General features: G+C 37.9%; 1 protein-coding gene and 1 long non-coding RNA gene across 4 annotated transcripts; one reads left to right on the plus strand and one right to left on the minus strand.

Moving 5' to 3' along the window:
- Window positions 1-615: 615 nt before the first annotated feature.
- LOC136237959 (angio-associated migratory cell protein-like) lies at window positions 616-16,621 on the minus strand. Of its 3 annotated transcripts, XM_066028245.1 has the most exons (10): window positions 16,302-16,618; window positions 4,692-4,853; window positions 2,539-2,655; window positions 2,151-2,290; window positions 1,880-2,099; window positions 1,620-1,735; window positions 1,495-1,568; window positions 986-1,076; window positions 782-936; window positions 616-738 (listed from the first exon to the last, which is right to left on the minus strand). In XM_066028245.1, the coding sequence occupies exons 1-10, from the start codon at window positions 16,399-16,401 to the stop codon at window positions 657-659; spliced, it is 1,257 nt and encodes a 418-aa protein (XP_065884317.1). In that variant the 5' UTR covers window positions 16,402-16,618; the 3' UTR covers window positions 616-656. The 3 variants fall into 3 exon arrangements, with proteins under 3 accessions (XP_065884317.1, XP_065884318.1, XP_065884319.1); XM_066028247.1 differs by lacking the exon at window positions 616-738 and having other exon boundaries at window positions 795-936; window positions 997-1,076; window positions 16,302-16,621; XM_066028246.1 differs by lacking the exons at window positions 986-1,076; window positions 1,495-1,568 and having other exon boundaries at window positions 16,302-16,619.
- Window positions 16,439-21,841, plus strand: LOC136237969 (uncharacterized). The gene is made up of 7 exons (XR_010692682.1): window positions 16,439-16,557; window positions 16,755-16,816; window positions 19,908-19,966; window positions 20,021-20,100; window positions 20,151-20,203; window positions 20,261-20,368; window positions 21,810-21,841. It is a non-coding gene; the product is annotated as an uncharacterized lncRNA (long non-coding RNA).
- The last annotated feature ends 934 nt before the right edge of the window (window positions 21,842-22,775 follow it).

Here is a 22,775-nt window from a genome sequence, read left to right on the forward strand (position 1 = left end):
TAACGATACAGCAGTCGCTGGAATACAAGACTAGCCTATCTCTGCACAATTCGCCGCATTGGAAATCAGGTATGACTAGCTCCGCACCACATCTGTACCTGTACGAGAAGTCGGGCATGGGGAATAGAGTAACACAGGACGTGTTGTGCTCAGTACTGACACCACACATCAAGTTAACTTTGTCTCGTAGTTCAATCAATGTTGGATCACTGCTGTTGCAGCGTTGCATTCTTTCGTAGAGATCCCTGCACTCATTAGAACACAAGGCTGTCACATTACATGGTAGATTTCCACCATCACAATTTCTATAGACATCTCTGCACGTGCTACCGACCTCGAACTCCTCGCGTACAGCTTGACAGTCACTATACAAGGAGAAACCACGTGAAAATTTACAACAATAAAACTAATGTTTAATATCTCTTTTAAACTTACGTAGGGTCTTGAATTCCAACTGCGAATTCAGTTAGTGCTACTAGGTAGACAGCTATTATCCAGCAAGATTTCATTTCCACACCATTGTACGATGCTTAGAAACTACAACATCCTTCTATTTTATACAACTTACACACCGAAATTAGCAATGTGCGCATGCGCAGAGCATGCAAAAGTGGATGCTGTGACGCAATGCTGTACATTTATAATAAATATTCTAACTAACAATCTTTATTTGGTTTATGCAGAGAAAACACTCTAGCTGTGCAGTCTTCAGATGCTGTCACAACTGTTGAATCATCACTAAAAAGAAAGTGTAAATATGCATCTAGAAGTAGTGGCCTACCTCGTCATATCCATATCTAGCAGCTGGCCATTGTGTCCTTCCCACTGTGTAACTACAGATCCATTCCTGCCATCCCATAGTCTTACTACTCCATCGAGACATGCAGTGTACAGCAATGGAGATGAATTACACCATCGTATCTTCACCACACCATCCTACAAAGAAAAAAAAGTAACATGCACTATGATACACTTACTGACTCACAGGATGCTTACATGTACATCTCAATGACTGGCTAGGAATATCCCATATGGCTAATGAACCATCCAAGTTACCAGTAGCAGCAAGTGGCATACTGTGAAACACAAGGTTACTGATTCAGTTAAACAGTCACCTGTGGGCCAAAACTTCCTGACCTGTATTTGAACATGTGGGCAGGTCACTTTGTATACATTGCAGTTTAGACATGTGACCTGATTACACAGGTTTTACTGTAAGATCTTGCATTCTATAAAGCATCATAGACTAAGAAACGGTATGCATGCATATTAAGAATTTGTAAGAATTTGATTTAAGCTGCAAGTATATTATATTGTAGTAGTCTAAATAGTATATTATCATTCATTACTCAAACTGGCCAAACAAGAAATACTGACTCATTTCACCAGATGCATGCACATTCATCAAAGACATTTGTAAAATACAATTTGTATGAAAATACAGTACTCCACACCTATATATACTCCACACCTATATAAAAAAAGTTATCTAACCTGTGACAAAAGCCAGCACTTTCTACAGAGCACTTATCCACTAAAGTAGGTCCAAGTTCAAACTTGCACAAAGCCTGAGTGTATACATTGATCATGAATATTACATCATATTACACAACAATTACCTTCTTGCTATTAATGCTAACCAACTGGGCAGTGCCATCCTCAGAAGTGGTTAACACCAGGTTGTTATCAGGATGAGCAGCAACACATGTTAGTGGTGATGAATGTGCCATAAATTCTATAGAGGCCACATGATTCTATTCAATTAGCTGGAAGTTACCACATGGCACACACTAATATATGTTACTGAGAAGAGCCATTAGCACCACAAAGGTCCACTTATGGGATATATAGACTAGTGGCTATATGGGTAATGACTTGCCGAGAGATATTGTAGCACTTTTCAGGTCCCAGATGGATAAACGGCCATTTTCATACCCGAAGCATGCTCTCTGTCCATCCGGTAGTAACACGCCACATGTGTTTCTAACTCCAGGACTTTGAAAACATTTACAGTCATTCGAAGGAACTTTCCACATCCAACCCAACCCATCGCTAGCCCCAGCAAATAAAATGGAAGAATTAGTATGCCAAAAAATCCACTACAGAAAATTACATTACAAATACAGTCAAGGATTACCCAACCAGCTCACTTCAAGGTCAGCACACTCGTACGTCCAAACACACTGGCCATTTGTGACCTTCCAAACTTGCACTAATCCAGCCATATCTGCTGTTGCCACATACTTACCATCATAGCTAAACCCAGTACATGAGACAGAATCCTTGTGTCCTACGTAATAACAAAACCAAGTTGGTTAATAAAACCATATTCATTGATGATAACTGTAGGCTATTGGTCGAGGGAAGTTTCAGTTCTGAAAAGAACGAATAGATACACCAGGCTTAGTGTCTCTAAGGCACTGATGGGTGGACTAAAAAATCAAATCATCTTCTGTAAACTCTTTCCCCACAGGTCCCAAACGTTTAAAAGTCCAACTCATGAACATGCATACAATACACTGATGTGTGTGCACATACCAGTGCACTCAAACACAACTGAGCAATCTGTGGTCCTCCATACAAATGCCTTGTCATCTTCTCCACCACTTACAGCAAGCTCTCCGTTAGGATGCAACTGTACACTAAAAACTGATCCTAATAAATAGTAATTTTCTCTTTAACAATAGTACCATAGGTCTATAACTGATGTACGCTGTGCACAACAACACTAAAAACCTTTTGTACTTACGGACTGCTTTGAAATTTCAGTTGCACCTAGCAACAGGCCCACAAAATGTACCCTCGGTGCTAATAAAACTACAGAATCAGCTTCTATGGAAATGATGTCACCATGTGGAGCTATTCATATAATGTGCGGATAGACAGCTTTTCTAGACAGAAACATGTGGAACAAACATCTGTTACATTTCAAACAAAGCAGTGTAGGGAGGGATATAGGCAATTTGTTTGTGGCAGTGAATTATTTTATAGCTCTTATGATGAACGGCTTCCAAAAACAATGAAATGTGTCATGCTTGTTTACTGAATTCATATGCTGATGGCAAATGCAACTGTTAAAGTGAGACATATAGTCCTGTGGTATCAAGGCCCACGCCAATACTGCAAACGTTGTCTGGTGACAACACTGAGTATTTTGGCCCTATAGTCAGCCAAAAGTATGGCTGACCAATTTGCATACATTAAGGCTTAGGAACATAAGCCACTTAAGAGTGAAGACAATTTTTTTCTTATCTAATGTTAGTGAAGGGTAATGCTTAGGAGAAGGTGATGTGTTGATATGGTGTTTGTTTCAATGCATGTTACTTGTTTTACAGCAAACATCTGGTGACAATATGTGTTCAGCTCAAAAGTGCAAGCCAGCCAAAGTATTCAATAGTCAGAAGCTGTACAGTTGCCTAAATGTACCATAATTATCGTGAGTAATTATTTCCTAGAAATCATTTTTGACCTGACGCCTGGCATTTATTCAGGCCCAGGCATTTACACAAGATGCAGGGAGATTGTGGATAAAGTGGTGCTGATAGTAGACTAGTTATATGATCGACTTATGGTTTGGAATCTTCACTTGCAGCAATGAAACCTGAATACCAGCAATGCTTGACACATGATGTAGCAGCCAATACTTGTACATGCGCCATGCTCTGTGTTTGTTTAGTACATTCTTACAAAACGAAGGTTCGCTTCTAAGGTACTAATACAAATGTGCAGCATAACATTCCCCGGCACTGACTTGTACTTGTGACTCAAGAAACACAAGTCTTGGCCATATTAACTCTTCATGTTTTATCTTCACATTTTAAATGGAGATGGTTTGAAGTTAAACAATGAGAAGTATAAAGAGACAAAAGCAGAACAGAAATGGATATAAATACTTTAACAATCAGAACAATAACCTGGGGACTTGTTTGAGATCAAGGGATCCACTATACTGTATGGCCTAACCACAGACAATACAGCTGTATTTATCATAGATATCATATGATAAGAGTAGGGATTTGCTATGGTGATGTTATTCACATAGAAACTAAGTTTTATGTATGGGAAATCACTGTTACGTGAGTCCAAACTTTGAGTACCCATATCTTGCTAACTCTACATTGCTTCTTCATGAATTTATCAGGACAGTTTCCTTTTCACTATTGCATTGGGTGAGTATTATCATATCGTGGTGATATGCAGCCAGTTTGTCTCAAATTTCATCACTATGGTTATCCAGGTGTGGCATCAATAATTTTTGTGGCGCTATTACTAAAGACCATGACAAGACACAAGATTTTTTCAGCACTAACTAAATGTAGTGTATAGTGTTTGGTATCACCATCTATGACTGGTTGACTGGTTAACCTACAATGGAACCTCTCTTAACAAATTCAAAATTAAGGACACAGCATGACTTAGATTCTGCATACAGGGCTGTACATTGTTATCTCTGAAAGGGAAATTCTGAGGGGAAAGCAGCAAAAAATGGACCTGGGTTTCTAAGTCTCCGTTAGAGAGATGTTCTACTGTGAAGTGAACTGTACATGGGATGAATGCCAATACAGCCTATGTATGAAACACAACTCAAGTATCAATGATTTAAAAATTTCTGACATTATTTGCAGCCTAATTTAAACATATTTCTTAAATACACATGGAGTTAACTATCACTATACATACAAGCACAGAACCTGTATGACTCCTGAAGCAGCCAACTGAGTCATCTTTGGTGCTGTTTGATACAGCAGGCAGATCAAAATTGGCAGTGTCATGATCAGCACTGCCTTGATCATCATTCATATGATCACTGTTGTCATCATCCATGTCAAGATCATCAAGATCGTCCTGCACTCCTACAAATAAATGGTAAAATATAGGAGGAACAATATACTGAAATTTTTTAGGGAGAAAGTATACATGTAGTCTCATTCCCAATTTCCCATCACAACAAAGGTTGTCTGGTGACATTAGTCAAATCTCTTTATATGTATCAAAATATCAGTATCTTGTGCCAATTTTTAGGCTCTTGATAAAGCTGAAAAGTTAGCTGTTTTAATGTTTACTTCATTTTCAAAGGCAAACTGCGTAACCACACTCAACAATCTAATGAGAACAATCTAATGAGAACACTCATTTCAGATATGGATCATTTGTGCATTTCCCATCATGCATACATGAGCATGACAGGTTTGTACTACTGTCTCATGTGGGGATGAAAAATAGGGCTACAACCTGTGTGATTAAGCAAGCGGGGGGCTATAGATGAAAAAGGACACCTCTGTCTGGAATACGTAATGCAAGTGCATGTGCCTTGTGCAAGGTAAATACTTAAGTCATGTGTGAAAACATGTGTAATTCTACTACTTACCACCCACCTGTTATTGACCTTAAGTGGAGTCAGAGGCAGTGGTCATGATGTGGGTTTTTGTTGTGCAGTTTTTTTTTTTGTTTTTTTTTTGAGGTAGGCACACAATTGTTTTCTGGGAATGTTGAAGCTTATCAAATGCTGAAGCCTGTTGGGTTATTCCCTTGGGCACAATGATTCCTAAATTAATGGCACAGTGCAGCCTAGTTGTACTTGCTCATGTCGTAGTGGTTTGTACCTGTGTGGTGTTTGGAGTATATGTTACATGGTAGCCATTCTTACACCCCTCCAGGTTATTGGAGTTTATTGCATATATGAGGAAGGAGAACAAAAATAATGATAGCATCATACATGGCTTGTCTAAATAGGGATGTGAAATATGATAGCATTTCTTTGTAAGCTTTAATGGCATTCATATATTACAATTAAAATATTTTATAACACATGAGGAAAATTATTGTAGCTGCAGTAGATTAAAACAACTCAAAACGAACCACTTTAAAAACAATTATGGGTAACATAATTGGCGCAGTAGCATGACACCCTTGGGAGGAGAGTGTCTATTCACACACGCACCCACACACACCACCACCACTACAAGGATTAGAAACCATACAGCAGTAAAACAAGGGAGGTCACTTACACCTGCAGATATACTATATAGTGGACATATTTACATGTCCACTAGTGTATCTGCAGGTATAGGCACCCCCCCCCCCCACCTTGTTTCACACTTTTTTCCCTAATCAAACTTAAATTTCCTATTTTTCCCTTGTACTTGTTTATAATACAATGCAAGCTAGAAATTCAAATACAGTGAGCGTTCATGCATATTAAACAGTACATTAGAGCTGAGCGATAGTGCAACTATCACTATCATGATTTGATAGTAACTTTTATATCACAATAGCGATAGTATCACGATAGTACTACTAGTTACCAAAGACACTAAACTTCACATAAACGACACACAAATAATCCAATTACCACCATGTATCTGGTTTTCTAACGCTATATTGGTAAATTGTTATGTATTACAGTTGTAATCTTTGTTGTGCATGCTCAACTGGACTTTCACAGTTTCCTCAACTTCAACACTATCATGTTTGCTGCTGTTATTCATGTTTGTGAGAAATGTTTTGATATATCGAGATAGTATGATTGCATACTATCATTATCATGATTGTTACTCACTATCACGATAATCAATATATCGCAACTATCGCTCAGCTCTACAGTACATGTGGCTTCCAAGTCTGAATAATGCAGTGAAACCTCAGACATATTTTGTTGCTAAGTGAAAAGGAGTACGTAGTCACATAATGGTCAGCCTGCACTAGTATAAGGTATACAGTAGAGGGTAGTTCAAAATTATTTGACAGGGAATATTGTCAAGTGACTGCTGAACCAGATTTACAATGTCAGCAATGGAATTTTCATAGATTCATAATTATGCAGATCTTAATTTACAGACTAAATTTTTGCTGTTAGACTAAAAACTAGTACCCTTGAGGGGTGTTATACATCACATTATGACACCAATGCTTGTAGTGATATGCCATGATAATCATGATGCATGATATAAATTGTGGTGATAGTGTAATGTTTATATTGTGATGTAACTGTAATAGACAAATTTCATAATAAATCACGTGACGCCCAGACGGGGCAAGCTCGGTTACATGGTTACCACGAATTGTGGTTTGGAAGGTGGTTTACGAGGTGAATTCCCAGCAACTGAAACAGTTTGTATGCCAATTAATTCGTGGACAGTTGAAGCGTTGAAAAAATACTTAAGGGAACGCGGTGGTCGTATTAGCGGAAGAAAACACGAACTTTTGGAAAGGTAAGCAGAGACTACTTCTCTTAAAATAAACTGTACGGGCTGGCTATTTTTGGTTCCACACAAGTAATTATGAAACCCGTTACTAACTAGCAATATTTGTACTCATTAAGGGCGAAGTTCTACCACCATACTGTGGAAGCAGCGAAAGGAAAGTCCAGGACAGCAACACCTGTTGGCAGTGTTGTAGCTAGTCATACTTCTTCACCCGTTTGGCCTGCAACTGGATGGTCCACCTCACCGACAGAATTCCCAACTGTTACAACAAATGTAATCCTGAAACACCTGCTTAAGGCTGGAAAAAAGTCCCTGGTAAAGAATCATTGTATGATATAATGAGCTCTTGTAGGTAGTGACAATGTTGTTGTTGTACAGAAACCTCTGAGAAGAGGTTATGATTTTTTTTTCTGGGGCTATTTGCATGAAGTTGAGATCCAAAAGGAGGAGGACATGTGGTATGTGCAATCAAAATGTTGGGCATCACAACGAAAATCTGTGAAATATAATCAGAAAGTAATGATATCAAATGAAGGTGTGGAGTACGCAGCCTGTTATTCTTGTCCAGCAGGCAGAAATGGGGGATTTTGCCAGCATGTTTTTGCTCTACTACTTGTTCTTGAGAAATATTGTCTCAAGACGACAGAAGTAAGTAATGAATTACCAGGCCCACAGTCGTGTATATCTGTAAAACAAACTTGGGGACCAAGGAAGCGTGATGTTGATCCCAAACCAATTATGCAGACAACTGTTGAGCGTGCAAAGGGTGAAACAGAACGTAAAAAAATGGCTATAAAATGCTCATTGTATGAAGCAAGAGATGAAGTGACACAAAAAGTAACTACTGACGATATTATAACTTTCAAAAACTCATTAGAAACAAGTAGCCGTTTGTTTAGTATTTTGCCAGAAGTAGATACTGATGTTACATTCACCAGGACTCAGTTTGGACTAGTACCACAGGGCAGTGTACTGTCATGCCACTTACCTGTAATGTCAACACCATCTGATACTCAACCACCTGAACTAGTTACTGAACAATTATCCCATTCACAACCACGAACAGTCATTGATGCTGGCAAGCAGATGTTACCCTTTTGTGACCATGTAAATTGCACACTATTGCCAATGGCAGTAATATCACTCAATGAATCATGTCAAATAGAGCAAGCAACACTAGGACAGCATAACTGTGATTTGTGGAAAGAATACCATACCATTATTCTTACTTCCAGGGGCGTAGCCAGCCAATATTTGATGGTTGGGCATAACATCAACTTAACTATACACACAAAAAAACACGCTCACTTTCATGTGAGACTTTATCAAAGAAAAATGTGAAAAGCGTATGCACACAAGGCCTACAGCTACCTTTGCTATAGTGTAAATAAATGTTGCTTGCATGCATGCAAACACTTTACTAGCTATAGCTATGCTATTACTTGTAGAGTATGCATCTGCTGACGATTGTCGTAGCTGAGCATCACGTGACATCAAACTGCTGAACCTACAAGAACCAACAACGTAAATAGTTCATCACACATTTACTACAATCAACTGGCAGTATAGCTTACAGACTAACCACCACAGCGATATGCAATGCTTTTCAAGTAAATGCCACATAGCCCCCAAATAAAGGCCGGGGCGCTAATTTATGAACTATAATGAGTCCAGAGATAATCACAAATATCAGCATGCCAAGAAAGCTTCGTCCCAGACTTATAGCAGCCAATGCACATTTTACATGTATCTGGTGTAAACCACAACTCGGTTAATCAGTACAAATTGTGCACATGACACTTTATAATGACTTGACCTTTTCTCCATTTCCAGCTCCATCGGCCATTACTGTTATCTAGAAGAGTACGTTTTCCCGTTTTCTTTCATCAGCAGTAAGTTAGGTTATATGGTATTTTCCTTATCAAAAAAATATGCTTGACAAGTCCACTGAAACGAAATCTTTTGCTGCCAGCACCATCCGCACTGAATCCTACTGACGATTATCACTAACTGTGACTTAGAGGTACAGTACCACGCTTCGACTCCATTTTAAATTTCGAATGTAAACCGCGCCAAGGAGCGTGGCACGTGCGTCTACATGAAGTGTAATTATAGGGACTTTCCAAGGGATTTTCCGCGCAATGGATCACGTGATACACCATCTATCTCGATCCCTTTTTCGAAGTCAATGGATCAACATGAGGTACACGTTTACGCTTTACAGTATTAAAGTAAGGTTGTTTTGTGTGCTGCTGTGAATCCTCGCGTGAATCTTAAGCTACTTGTGATGGTTGGGCAAAAGTTTGTGATGGTTGGGCAAGAAAGTGTGATGGTTGGGCAAATGCCCGCCCATGCCCACCCTTGGCTACGCCACTGCTTACTTCTTCTAACTTTAAGCGTATTTGTAGCCGAGAAAAATCTATATCAGATTCATTTGTGGGTTCTTTACTAAATCCCCCTGACTTGAGTCACTTGCCTGCAATACAACATGGTAGGTACTATGAAGGTGTGGCAGCTAGTTCATATCTTGCAATGCATGTGAACAATGGAATTCCTATTTCAATGAGAACTTGCGGTCTAGTATTGCATACCAAGTACAGGTTCTTGGGTGCCAGCCCTGACCATCTAGTCAATGTTAATGGAAGCTGGGGACTACTAGAAATAAAGTGTCCATATTCAGTCTTTGGACAGACAGTCACACAAGCATGCAGTAATCCTCACTTTTGTTGTAAACTAGTAGAGGGAAGGCCACAGTTGAAGCAAGATCATGAATACATGTACCAGATTCAAGGTCAGCTTGCCATTACTGGAATAGAATGGTGTGACCTGATGGTATGGCTTGGATTTCTTCCAGCACAGATGCACATACAGAGGATCACATACAGCAGTACTTTCTGGGAACAGTATATGTTACCTACCTTGCATTCTTTCTATTATAATGACATTATAACATATATGCCTTGAAATGTTTGTATTATAGTATATATACAGAAACACATGTAAACTTGTGTTGTGAGTATATCAGTTAATGTATAATAAGTTTATGTGGGTTCTTCATCAATAATAGATCCACGAAAGTTCGTCAACATACAGCATACTGTCCAAATTTGGTTGAGAGATCCAGCAGTTACTAATGGTATAATACCTTGTAATATGTTGTAACGACACTTGACCTGGCCTATAACTCTTTCCACATGTATACGAATCCGTGCAATAGTTTGTGTTTTATGTACGTCAGTGATTCCTAATGGAGTTGATCCTTTAAAAGGAGGAATATTTAACAATAAACCATGTGAAACTAGTAGGTCCTGTATATCAAACCCTTTGTCTGCCATAATGGACTTTCCTCTGGGCACATTTCTAAGTAACTCAAGAAATCCACTCTGCTTGGTAAGTTCCCTGTCACTAATCGATCCTGTGTACAACTGACTTACAAAAATTATTGTCCCTTGAGTGTTGTGTGGGATTTGTAAGATGAATAACATTGAGACTGTAAACAAAGAGATGCAGGAACCTCACACATCAGCTCAGTAGCATCAATAATACAAAACGTCGTAGGGTATGCTTCCTTAGAAACCACTGGCATGCTTTTTTCTACAGAGACACTTGATGGCCACAATGGTAACAGTCCTAGCCTCAAGTACATAAAGTTAATCCATCTTGTAAAAACCCGGGAGACAGTTGCTTCGCTAATGTTAAAACGTGTGGACAGGTCACGTTCAAAGAGGTTTAACCTTAATCTCATGAGAACAAGCAAAAACTGATCCTCTAAACAAAGCAAATGCTTGGGGAAACCCCTGCTTCGAACATGGTTATCTACCTGAGCTTGTTCTGCTGTTATCATGTGATAAGGGTTCAAGAAGTTGAAGCATGTAATAAACTGGTCTGCATTAAACCCAGTATAGTACTCTAGATCTGAATTTCCCTTCCTGTTTGTCTGTTTGTGCAGATTCTCCTGTTCTACTAAGTGGTGATATGACAGTTGTTGCTCTTGCTGCAGCTCCAAAACTTTGGCTGTCTCCTTAACTACTTCATTCTTAGCCTTAACTACTTCATTCTTAGCCTTATCTAATTCACTGTCAGCCTTCTTCAACGCTTCTTCTAAATGTTGGGTGTAAGTTGGAGGTCCATATACAGGCAGTGGGCCTGTATATCGGATTAAGGTACAACGAGGTATCTTGGCCTGTACAACACGAAACGAAAACAATGAGGGAACAGCACCATTCTTCAGCCGTTTAAGTCTCTTCGTAGTGTTAAATGAAGAAGCTAGTCCCTCAGCTAGTCTACTTTGACGCTGCCCCACTGCATAGTCTGATGGCACGAAGTGAGCACAGCACACTACTGTGTTATTCGTGACTTTAAATGTTGGTCCTTCATCCCGTTGTATAGCCATTATCCACTTCTTCTTTAGTTCTGCGGTCTTAGGGAAAGTGTGATACGATAGTTCCGGGTTCTTGTTCCGTCTATGAGTTGGCATTGCAAAACTACGAGACAAAATTTCATTATCACCAAGCGACAATATTTTGCGGTTGCCCCGTTTCGAACATACACGGTTATTATGAAATTTGTCTATTTCTGCACATGTATTTTTATCATACAGTACAATAGTACTGTATAGTAGGGACAGTGAAGGTGTGGGCGTAGCCCGTGATATAATAGGTGACCGAATTTTAGAAAACCGTCGATATCTGCACAATTTTCAAAATGCATTTTATTTGCTCTTTGTTTTATACAGGGACAGAGGAATGGACTAGCTAAGTTTCAGCTTCATAAGTTAAGCAGCATTGGAAATACAGCACTAGACAGCTGGATGAGCAAATAAATTGATATGTACATAAACTATCAAGAAAAGAATGTACAGGCGCTTACATAAACATCATAACTTACTGATACAATGGCATACGGAATTGAATCTTGGTGCATTGTGTTCGCCATGAATTTGTGCACCCACCAAGGTATAGTTTTTGCCACAGGAATACTTCTGTGTTCGAGAAGGAAGGCACATTCACTGAAAATCGATCGTCGGTAAATTCTTTCGTAACTACAATGTAAACAAACGTCTGTAACTTGAAATCCTTTCGTGTATGGAGATGAAACAAAGATTTTTGTACACCTATGAACAGGCGAACACAATGATGCCCAGGATTTATCCATTGGAGGTTAATTCACCCACGAGTGAGATGATAAAAAATTGCATATTTTTTTTCTGGAGAATGCATTTTTTACCCACAGTTTTTAATACAAAAGTACTGTTGTGCGTGTATTGACAGTTTTCCAAAATTCAGTCACATATAACCCAAAAACCTGCCTCCATTTTTCCTCACAACAACATGACAGTATTGGTTGGGTGAAATTAAGCCCAAAAGTGTCTTCAGAGTGACCCGAAATGTTTCTGTCAAGTTGCTACAGATTTTTTTTTTTTTTAATTATTCGATGGAATTTTCTACTCCCTGCCTGCCTGACGCCTTCAGTCAAGCGTAGCAGAAAACTGGCTACAGCTACAGCTCTAATTCTTTCACAGAAACGTTTCTAGTTCGCTTAAGAAAAAACCTTTGGTATATTGATAAACATACAATGAGTGTGCTATTGTGTTACCTCTCCACTTCTATTAACCCCTGGTGTTACCTCCATCCACTTGTATCACATCTGTAGGTATGGGGAAGGCAGATACCATCACTTATACACATCTTGCCCATTTGCTCAGTGAGAAGTGGAGCTCCCCATATTCTGTGATTAAGGGCTGGTTTCGCTGTAGTTTGGGGTTCTTCTTACTGCGCTCTTCAATACAATGTGTATCAGGATCGTGTTCTACAGTAGATTCAAGTGTCCATGTGTGCCTCCAGCTGTTGACCTTGCTGTTGCTAAAGGGCATCTGTCTCCTTTAGAACAATAATGGGTATCAACTGCCAACTTCGAAAACTACTGAGCCATGTGTAGTTTGGTGCAATGCCATGTGTGTTCGAAAGTTTGATGCAATGTTCACCTGTAGATGGAAGCCCTACTGTAGTCTATTAACACTATCAGTGGAGAACCTTGACTGATGGCCATGGTAAAGAAGGATAAAAGAAACTTTGGCAGTAAAAAAGTTTGGCGAAAACCCACTATTGCAAAATTGGCTAAAAAAACTTTGGCGAATGGTGCGGCTTAAGCTGAAATTTTCTATGATAGAATGTAGCTACCACGTACTGTATACATGCTAGTGCAACTGATTAAACAACCCACCAATTAAGGGGTGTGGCAGCCGTTTCAATCGTGAGTCTTTATCACTCACAGTAAGGGATGACAACTCGCGATGGAAACGGCTGCCACACTCCTGAATTGGCAAGTCTTAATCGCTTGCACGTAGAAATGTTGCATTCGAGTGGTAGCTGCTGTACAACTGGCAAAGCTGCTTGTGTTTCTTAACACCGAGCTAAACGGATTTCTTTGCTGTGACCAACACTATGTTTAGTTACATGAATCCAACTTCCAACTTACTACAGTTTAGTTATAGCAGTACACATGTGTTATGTTAGTTGATTCTTGCATAATATAATGTGCTGTGATTAACTCATAGTACTGTAATATAAAGCACTGAAACAAGCTGGACCGGTAATATACAAATAAAACAATAAGAAGTGAATGTTCCTACTGTGCATTTTCAATTATGAACAAAGATATTGTGTCCAGCACTGTAGCTGTTTAAAACCATAAATGTGCTATCAATAAATAAAAGTGGGTATCGTGTAGTACTAGTATCGTGTATTTATTCCACTGTATCATGATATTGAAAGTTTCTATATTGTGTGGCATCATTAAATGGTTGGAAGCTGAATGTTAGAGTATATTTCTACTTGCAGTAGCTAGCAGTAGTGGAACAGTAGATAGGGTTCTGATGCGTTATGAAAATTGACAAGATGAAGTCCAAAATATCAAAACCCTTTTGGACTACTGAACCCCAAAAAAAACTTTGAAAATTGTTTCTTAGGTAGAATTAGTATATAATGCACCCTCTACTATCTACAGTATGTAACCATAATAATGATGTCATGACATCAGATCTCTGACAACAGACTCTTTCCACTCGTTTTAAAAACCATGGTAACTGAACAGTCACCATTTCATTGGTACATTTGTAGCATTATTTGGCGTATTACTTCGTGCTGCTTAGCAGTCACCATTATTTAGTTCCTTTCGGGAAGGAGGAATGTATTTTCAAGAAATGAAGTGTTGGATAAACTGAGCTTGGAAATTGAAACCCAACTGCTCTTTCTGAAGAATTCAAAGCCGGCCCATGGCAAAGTAAATTAAACTTTTCATAACTTTATTACTAGATAGCAACTTGTTGAGTGTAATATACAATACAGTTCACAGATACTGTCTAGTATTCAGTGTTATGAGCATTACAGCCGGTAACAACCCTAGCAACCATGAATCACCACTAGTACTACCATAGATTATAGACTGTACAATGAAAACGTTGGGATAATTCTATTTGAATATGAATGGTTCAAATATTTCAGGCAGTGTTGTGTTGTGTGTGTAGAACTCCTTTAGTCATTGGACATGCTCAGGAGGTCCATGGTGACCATGTCTTGGAAATTTCAGAGTCCTGCATTCACAGGTAAATGGGTAATGGTACCACTCAATTCTACATTACACCTCTGTGGTTTTCTGGAATGTGCGTGGCTCAGATATCCACACATCATACAAGGCGGTGCTTTTCGTACTCCTTCACCTGCCATGTTCTTAAGTGACTGCTGCATTGGCAGTGTTGGGCAAGTCACTTTGTAAAGTATGTTCACGTTGAGCTGAACCCTGAAAAACAGCTAAAAATTAAAAGTGGATTTTTTCTCAACAGAGATAACATTTCTGCCAACCAGATGATTATTGGTAACAACAAAAGTGTCAACAACAGACAAGTACGGTTTGGCTCCATTACAAGTTCGGCAAGGGCTCTAATGGACATTGTGCTTATATGGCTTCTCCATAGGAAATGTATTGTGAAAATTTTGATTGGCCGTAAATATTATGTCAAACATTTGAACAACAAGATTTTGAAATATTTTTAGCGGATCAAGCAGTACTGCAAATGAGCCAAATTTCAAGATCGTGTGTAATTGCATCCATGAGTTATTAAATGTTTTTGAGGATTCAGCTCAACACGAACATACTATAGTTACATATTACACATTACTTGCAACTGAACTATTTAGTTACAGTTACATATTATCCATAAAATAAAGTAACTGTAATAATATTACATATTATATTACTTTGTGTCCACAGCCTTAAGCTGTCACGTGTGAAACTACCACCTTATCACGTGACATGATTGCGCTGTTGGACAATATGCAAATTTTGGTTATAAGTAAGAAGCTGGTGAATAAGCTTCATTCAGTAGGCCTCGTTACTTCGCTGTGGCTAGGCATTACTCAGAGGTAACTAACGAGATTAGTAACTTCGTTACTTGTAGTAATAATATTAGATTCGTTACAGTAACTATATTATTTAGGTAACGCGTTACATTTGTAAGTAAAGTAGCTTGCGTTATATTACCTGTTTTTATAGCGTATTTCGTTATATTACTTTGTTACCACAAAAGTAATAATATTACGTAACTAGCACGTTACTCCCAACACTGTGCATTGGTAATTAGTGGATGTAGCAGCAGCTGAGAACACAGATTCTAACAGTACTAGCAAACAAGGTATTAGTGTTGTGTTTTGCACCCTGATAACCAGCTGCCTCTAACCAGAAACACTAATTCAGTGACTTCTACAAGCTGTTGTCAATGCCAAATTTTGCGGGATTGTTGTTGGATTGTTCATTGTTTGTACTGGCCTATCAATCAAAATGGCGGCTGGTAGGTTACCATAGTTTTAAAAACTAGGCGTGGTTTTGAAAAGTGTCTAATAGCGAATCCCCATTGGGGACTGTTGGTGTGACAACCCTTGCTACCACAAAACCATAGATGTCTACGATAAAACCTATGACTAACCCTCATTATTGTAAAGTGAAAAGACCAAATACGAGAAATAACTCCCAGCAATCATACATCTTAACCGGGGGCGAATGTGGATAAAAAATGTCTATACTTACTATTTAGTTTCTCACCATTTAAAGGCTGCTCGTCTCCTAACTCTATCACTTGTAAGATATCATCTTGATGCAACACAAATCCATCTTCCTCTAAACCTTCGTCTTCCGAGTCCATAACGTGCTTAAACGCCTGAATGGCTTTTATTGGAATGGTGGGCTTCAATTAGGATGTAGAAATCAGCGAAGTTAAGTGATGAATGCAAATGGCGTTACATCTCGAGCTACACCTGAGTATATGCATCAACACTTTTTCGCATGTAGCTATTCTGAGGTGACTGTTCCATTAGAGTACTTTAAGCATATCATGTAGATGCCGGGATGCTAATATTTATTTATATCTCGAATTATATAGACCTTCTATTTATTATATAGAGCATTTATGATTATTGTGTTAACATTCTTATATAATATATGGAGTATTTATTGTATATGTGATACCCTATTTTTAACTTTTTCTTTTTTTTTTAGTGTTAATTGTCTCTAACAGCACATTGATGTCACTGTTGTTGAGGATGTCATGTTAGTATAAGGTAATATACAGATAAAGTGTAATCAATACTACCAAATCAATGGCGATCAAGCCATACACTAAAACTACTCTTTTTAACTACAAAAACAGGCCGCAATCATCTCAATGCAGCAATGGTAATGGCATAACAACATGTGGCCTGCATGTAACGTTCTATTACTGTATTACATAATGCAATTACTATACAGATAACTTGGTTATCATACTTGATGTTCTGATCATGACTAGCTAGAGAATTATCCTAGCCAACCCAGTTCATACATGTAGCTACAACATGTTCACTAAGGAGCACGATTACTTATTTACTTATTTAACAATGATGGTGGTTTTATTTATTTCTCATTGTACTATCTATGATGTAGACAATTTTACTATTTTACCTAAGCACGTCACTGAGAAGTCAACATTCAGCTACTTTTGCTACTTGCTTTGTATCAGGGTTGGAGAACAGTACTCAAAAGTGGGTGGGGGGCAAGTCATGTGGGTTAGCTGTAAGTTACAAAGTGTTATAAAATCATTAACTATACCTTAGTGTGTTTTGCACTCTAGCATGCAAAGCATGTCAATACTGAGGGGGTTTGGGGGCATGTCCCCCACAGGAAAATTTTGAGATTTGGATGCTTTGAGATTGAATCTGAGAATTTTCAGTGGAACATGTGTACTTGAATAGGATACTCCTATGCAATGACTATCATTGAGACACTGTATAATTAGATACATCAGTAAATGAAGGCATTTCAGATAGACTCATGTTGTTGATTATATACATATAGAATATAAGTGTTGTAGTGAAGATGTATTGAATTAATTATAATAGGGAAAACTTAATAATGATTCCGCTGAATGTTCTATTAGAGTAGTTAGGTGACTGCTCTATTAGAGTATATCGATCTCATGCGCTCCCTGTTCCATGCTTGCATAGCCTAGCACAAATCCCAGTAAATTAAGTTGGCTAATGACTAAAATAGTTGCTTTACTTTGGCAACTGGGCATTCCATTTGTAAAAATGGAAGGGCTCCCCCTAATTCTCTGCCCCTGCTTTGTACTGTTATTATTTTTATTTGGCTCATATAAAAGTAATGTCATTGCAGTCAACTACAAGTGTACTATATGCTACTTTCTAATCACCTTTCATCACCCAATTAGCAAGGTATCTGTTATGACTGCTAGGGACATTATAACATTCAGTTGTACAGTCATGATCAGCCAAAAAAATACTGTGTCTATTGTTTAAATAATTGGTAAGAGTACAAATGTACTAAAGTGACCTGACCATATGGGCCACCTTGCTTGGTCATGCCACTATCTCCAGTGCCTCCTCTCTTTCTTTGGGATATCACCTAACTCACCAAACAATGACATCACAAAGAAAATAGAGTAGGTAAAATATTGGTCTGATCAAGAGAGACTGGGGAGATAAGAGATAGGAAAGTTGAGTGTGACTGCCGTACATATACATATTAAAGGAATTGGAGTAATGCCTGCCCAGTGCTTGTGTAGAATACATGTATAACAAACACTGCAGCATATCAACTAACTCAGCATAGCTATGTATACTATCAGGATTTAAAAATATCTACAAATACTCTAATACAACATTCGCTAGCTGGGATAAACTATAGTTAGCCAATCATTCTTTAGATTTTTTTGTTCATTGTTGTTAGGTTACTGGATTAAATATATCACCATAAATTATTAGAGTTTGTGAACATGTTTCCTACAATTTACATTGCAGCATGCAATGCTGCTGAATGAACTATAACCATCAGCTTTAAATGAACTTACATGCATGTCATACAGCCAGTAACTTTTACTCTTTGTCTTGTGGCACTGATCTATGCAGTAATCATGAATGTGAAGACACTAGCTACTCCCACAGCATGTAACATTTCCTTTATTCTCACTTAACTTTTATATTATAAAGACCAAAGTGACAGTTTATGGGTCAGGTATGGTAAGCTTAATTATAGCAGTTCCCTAATTCAGCTGAGCGTCTACTGAATAGTTCAATGGTGAACAGGTCTGTAACTGAATGAGTACATTATAGCCACGTATATCAGCTGGTTTATATTAATTATGCATGTAATTTCAAATTATACACAAATAGCTATAGGGGTGGCAGTATCCAGCATATGTGACCGGATTTTGGAAAATCAGTTTTAATGTCACGTTTCACAACTGGAATATTTATGATTAAAATAAGACGTAAGAAACTTCTACTCAGCTTTACAGTAATTAGATCAGTAGTCACAGAAATTCTGTGAAATATTTTACCAAGAGTTCATAATATTTGTATGGGGGAGAGTGTCTAACTCTCAGTATGGCGTGTACAAACACCCTGCATAAAGTTCACCAAAGTTCACCCTTCATCAAATTAACACCTTCATCGGGATAGAAAACTGTTGATTGGTGCTGATTAGTGTTGATGAAGGCAAAGCCTTTGTTCTGAAATAAGGCTGAGCTGTTACTTTACGCAGGGTGTTTGGTGAATACATTCAAGTTAGACACTCTCATGAACTCTTGATTTTACTAGGTGCATAATTAAGTGCTTTAGTGGTGACACATGTAAGTGGATTTCTATGTATTTCAATGTGACATTAAGACTGATTTCCAAAATCGGGTCAGGGCATTTCAATGGGCAGTAAAAGGCAAAAGGAGCTCTTACATAAAGCTCACCAATTTAACAAAATTTGATACAGCTCTGGGAAAATTGCCAGGTATAATGTCATCCACTATATTGGTTATTTTAAACTCTACACATTACTACTGTGGTTGCAACAATGTTTAGCCTAATTCAAATTGATAGCTCTTACATAAGCCATGCAGGAAGATCAGGTTTACACAACACACAGGTTAGACAGGTGACACTTTCATACAGTGACCTGATTAGACCAGACTAGATAGTGTTAAATGTAAAAAAAAAAATTATATTGTAAAGAGCAGGAACCAGTAAATGACTCTCTATACCTGTACATATGGTCTTGCTGGTCTTACCACAATATTGTTATTAATTTGCAATTTCTCTTTGTTACGCAAAAGAAATTCATTAGATACCAATGGATAATATAATATATGGTAGTTTATTAATTTAGACTGCAAAAGGAGTTGGAGGCTACTAAAGTTATGATTAGCAACCTCAGAGAACAGTTAGGTGAGGAAATGGTAATTGTTGTATCTGTTAATGAATTGATGTTGTGCTACGTAGCTACTGAGAAAAGCAATAAAATTAAATTGGAAAATTGGAACTAAGAATATCAACAGAACAAGTCTTAAAAAAATCAAGAAGTGAGTTTTAAAATGATCTGATTGAAAATCAATGAGTTTAAAATTTGTAGGGCTGTTTTGAAGCAAACGAAAAGGCAATGGCAGTCAGACAAGAGCTTAGTAGGTGTGTATAGTGTGCGCGTGTGTGTGTGCGATAGCTTTATCTTAACTCTCTATACAGAAGACTGGTTGATACTCAGAAGAGATTGTCATCCCAAGAGGCACACTTCAACAGACAAAAAGAAGATTCATCCAAAGTGATTGCTGACATGCAGAAAGACATAGACAGGTTACCAGCATAGCATTTTTAATGCACATTGTGTTGGGGTTGTTGGGGAACTTCAGGTTCTGTGACCTCTCTCCGTGAGACCTTACTAGTCTTGTCCCAGGAGGATTTGCCTACACAAGATTTGAGTGCTTGAGTCATGCATGCATGATGTGTGTGTGGTGTGTGTGTGTGTGTGTGTGTGTGTGTGTGTGTGTGTGTGCGTGCGTGCGTGTGTAGAATGAAAGCAAACCTATAATACTTATGTAACACACCTGATATACTATTAAATAGTATACTGAGTGTTTAATTGAACTCATATATGTGTAATATACCTGTTAGTTTATGGAGGGGTGTTGAAGTGTATACCAGGAAACTGCTCTTCCAAGAACTATTTTGTATAATATCAGCCTTGCATAATGAAACCACTAAGTGGTTTTACTTAGCAACAACACTTTATGATGAAAACAACATTTATACCTAATGAATATACATCCATGTAAGCAATATACTAATGTGTTTCATCTATTTAGCTACCGGCTGCACAAAAATCCGTAAAGTTCTGTTTTTGCCACTGAAATGTAATAAACTATATAAAAATACATGTCACTGTGCCATATAAATTTTGTATGCACATTTTAATTGCTTTGGTGCATAGTGAAACAAGGCTCGAATACAATAAATCTATACACCATCGGATTCAACCTTTCTTTTTTTGTTTCATATCAGGACATTAATATTTTCTATGATCTATGATGCATTAGAAACATAAATTTTGCCATAGTCATTTCTTTGTTGAAATGGCCTTCTTTCTTTGTGTACATAGAAACATTCAGTGTATATATATATATATATATATATATACCTTGATGGATTTACTAGCTCATATTGAACCAGTGTCTGCAAATGCTGTATAAATCGAATTTCTTGCCGTTTCAACTGTCTAGCACTATAACTTCCAAGATTATCAGCTGAAACTTTGGCAGTCCACTCCAAAAACATTTGAAAGTGCTGGGGTTTTGCTCAGCTGGTCACAAATAGTTTTTCCCTCTATAGGTTATTATTGCAAGGAGAAATTAGTATGTTAGGATTAAAATGCATGGCCCTCTATCTTAAGCAAACCATGAACAGTGTGTACCTACTTGTATTATATATACTTGATGTCTGCACCCTACGACAGGAATTTTGATGAAAGGAACATTTGATGAATCCACACTTCATCAGTATTGATTAAATAACAATATTGATCAGTTTACCTCGTCAAATTTTAATTCATTGAACGTCCATATGCACCCCTAAAAGCATGTGTTTAGATTTCTTGATTTTCATCAATATTTATTTGTAAAATTAGTAATTTTTTTTTCTTATCAAAATTTCCTGTCATACTGTACATAGACTATATACGTGTCAAGCACCTCAAGCCTCTAGTGAAATATTCGTGTTAATCTATGTATGCGAATTTCAGTTTTTACAAGTCAGTACTGACTATGCCAAACTGCTGGAGCATCAGAATCCTAAACAGAAGATTCACTACGTAGTTAAACTTAAAGAAGAAAACATATCATTAAAACAGGTGTAGTATGGATTTAGTTATAGCTCTGACTGTTTCATTTGTGTCTTCAGGAGAACAAAGCTGAAGCCAGAGAGAAGAAACAAAAAGATTGTCACTTGGAAAATTCCTTTATAGCTGCTGCAAACATGTAGCTACTGTATGTAAATATGACAAGAACAGTTATGAACATTCAGTACAGCCTATAGCATTGAAATGCTGTAGTAGCAGCCTGTCAATAGTGAGTCTGGTCCACAACATAGCAAAGGTTGATATAACTTCAAACTGGTAGATTTGTGCATGCTGTTATCTTTGACTAATGTGTAATTTTAAGTCAGTGACCCATAGATTCTATACCCTCTGTATGATATATTGTATATAGCTATACACGTGACTCAAGTAACCTGCAGCCATAGATTAACCCAGGTATATGGGGTTTGTAAATCTATGCTGCATGCAGCTGTTCAAAGGTGAAATAACACCGTGCCACAAAGATCTCCCACCTTGTATATGTGCAACTGTGCAGTTCTCTACACTGCCTTATAAGCTAACCTGCTGGGTGGTATAACTAGGAACTGCATATGTATGTAGGTGCTGTAATCATTAACACGATTCAGAAATCTACCTTATTTCCATTAGTTTGGGGTTAGATTAACAATGTACAATTGCAAACTGAACATATGCAATGAGTCAAAAAATTATATTACACTATTAAATTTATGCTATTATGTGCTCTTTACAGTGTAAAAAAGTTTAAGTACAAAATAGCACTAAGAGTGCTGAGTAAAAACACTATAGAGTCAATTTCAGTGCTGCTAGCTCCACCTTCATCACTTGGGTTACCAACTGTTTGGGTCGGTAAAGCTGTAGCTGTAGAGGGGG

This window comes from Dysidea avara, chromosome 11 (genome assembly GCF_963678975.1).
Source record: "Dysidea avara chromosome 11, odDysAvar1.4, whole genome shotgun sequence".
Taxonomy (NCBI): Eukaryota; Metazoa; Porifera; class Demospongiae; order Dictyoceratida; family Dysideidae; genus Dysidea; species Dysidea avara.

Coding starts and splice junctions, on each gene's coding strand:
- LOC136237959 (XM_066028245.1), bottom strand. CDS start 16,401: ATGGACTCGGAAGACGAAGGTTTAGAGGAAGATGGATTTGTGTTGCAT. Junction 4,854..16,301: donor AGACGAGCAGCCTTTAAATG/GTGAGAAACTAA, acceptor ATTTATTTGTAG/GAGTGCAGGACGATCTTGAT. Junction 937..985: donor GATGTACATGTAAGCATCCT/GTGAGTCAGTAA, acceptor TTTTCTTTGTAG/GATGGTGTGGTGAAGATACG.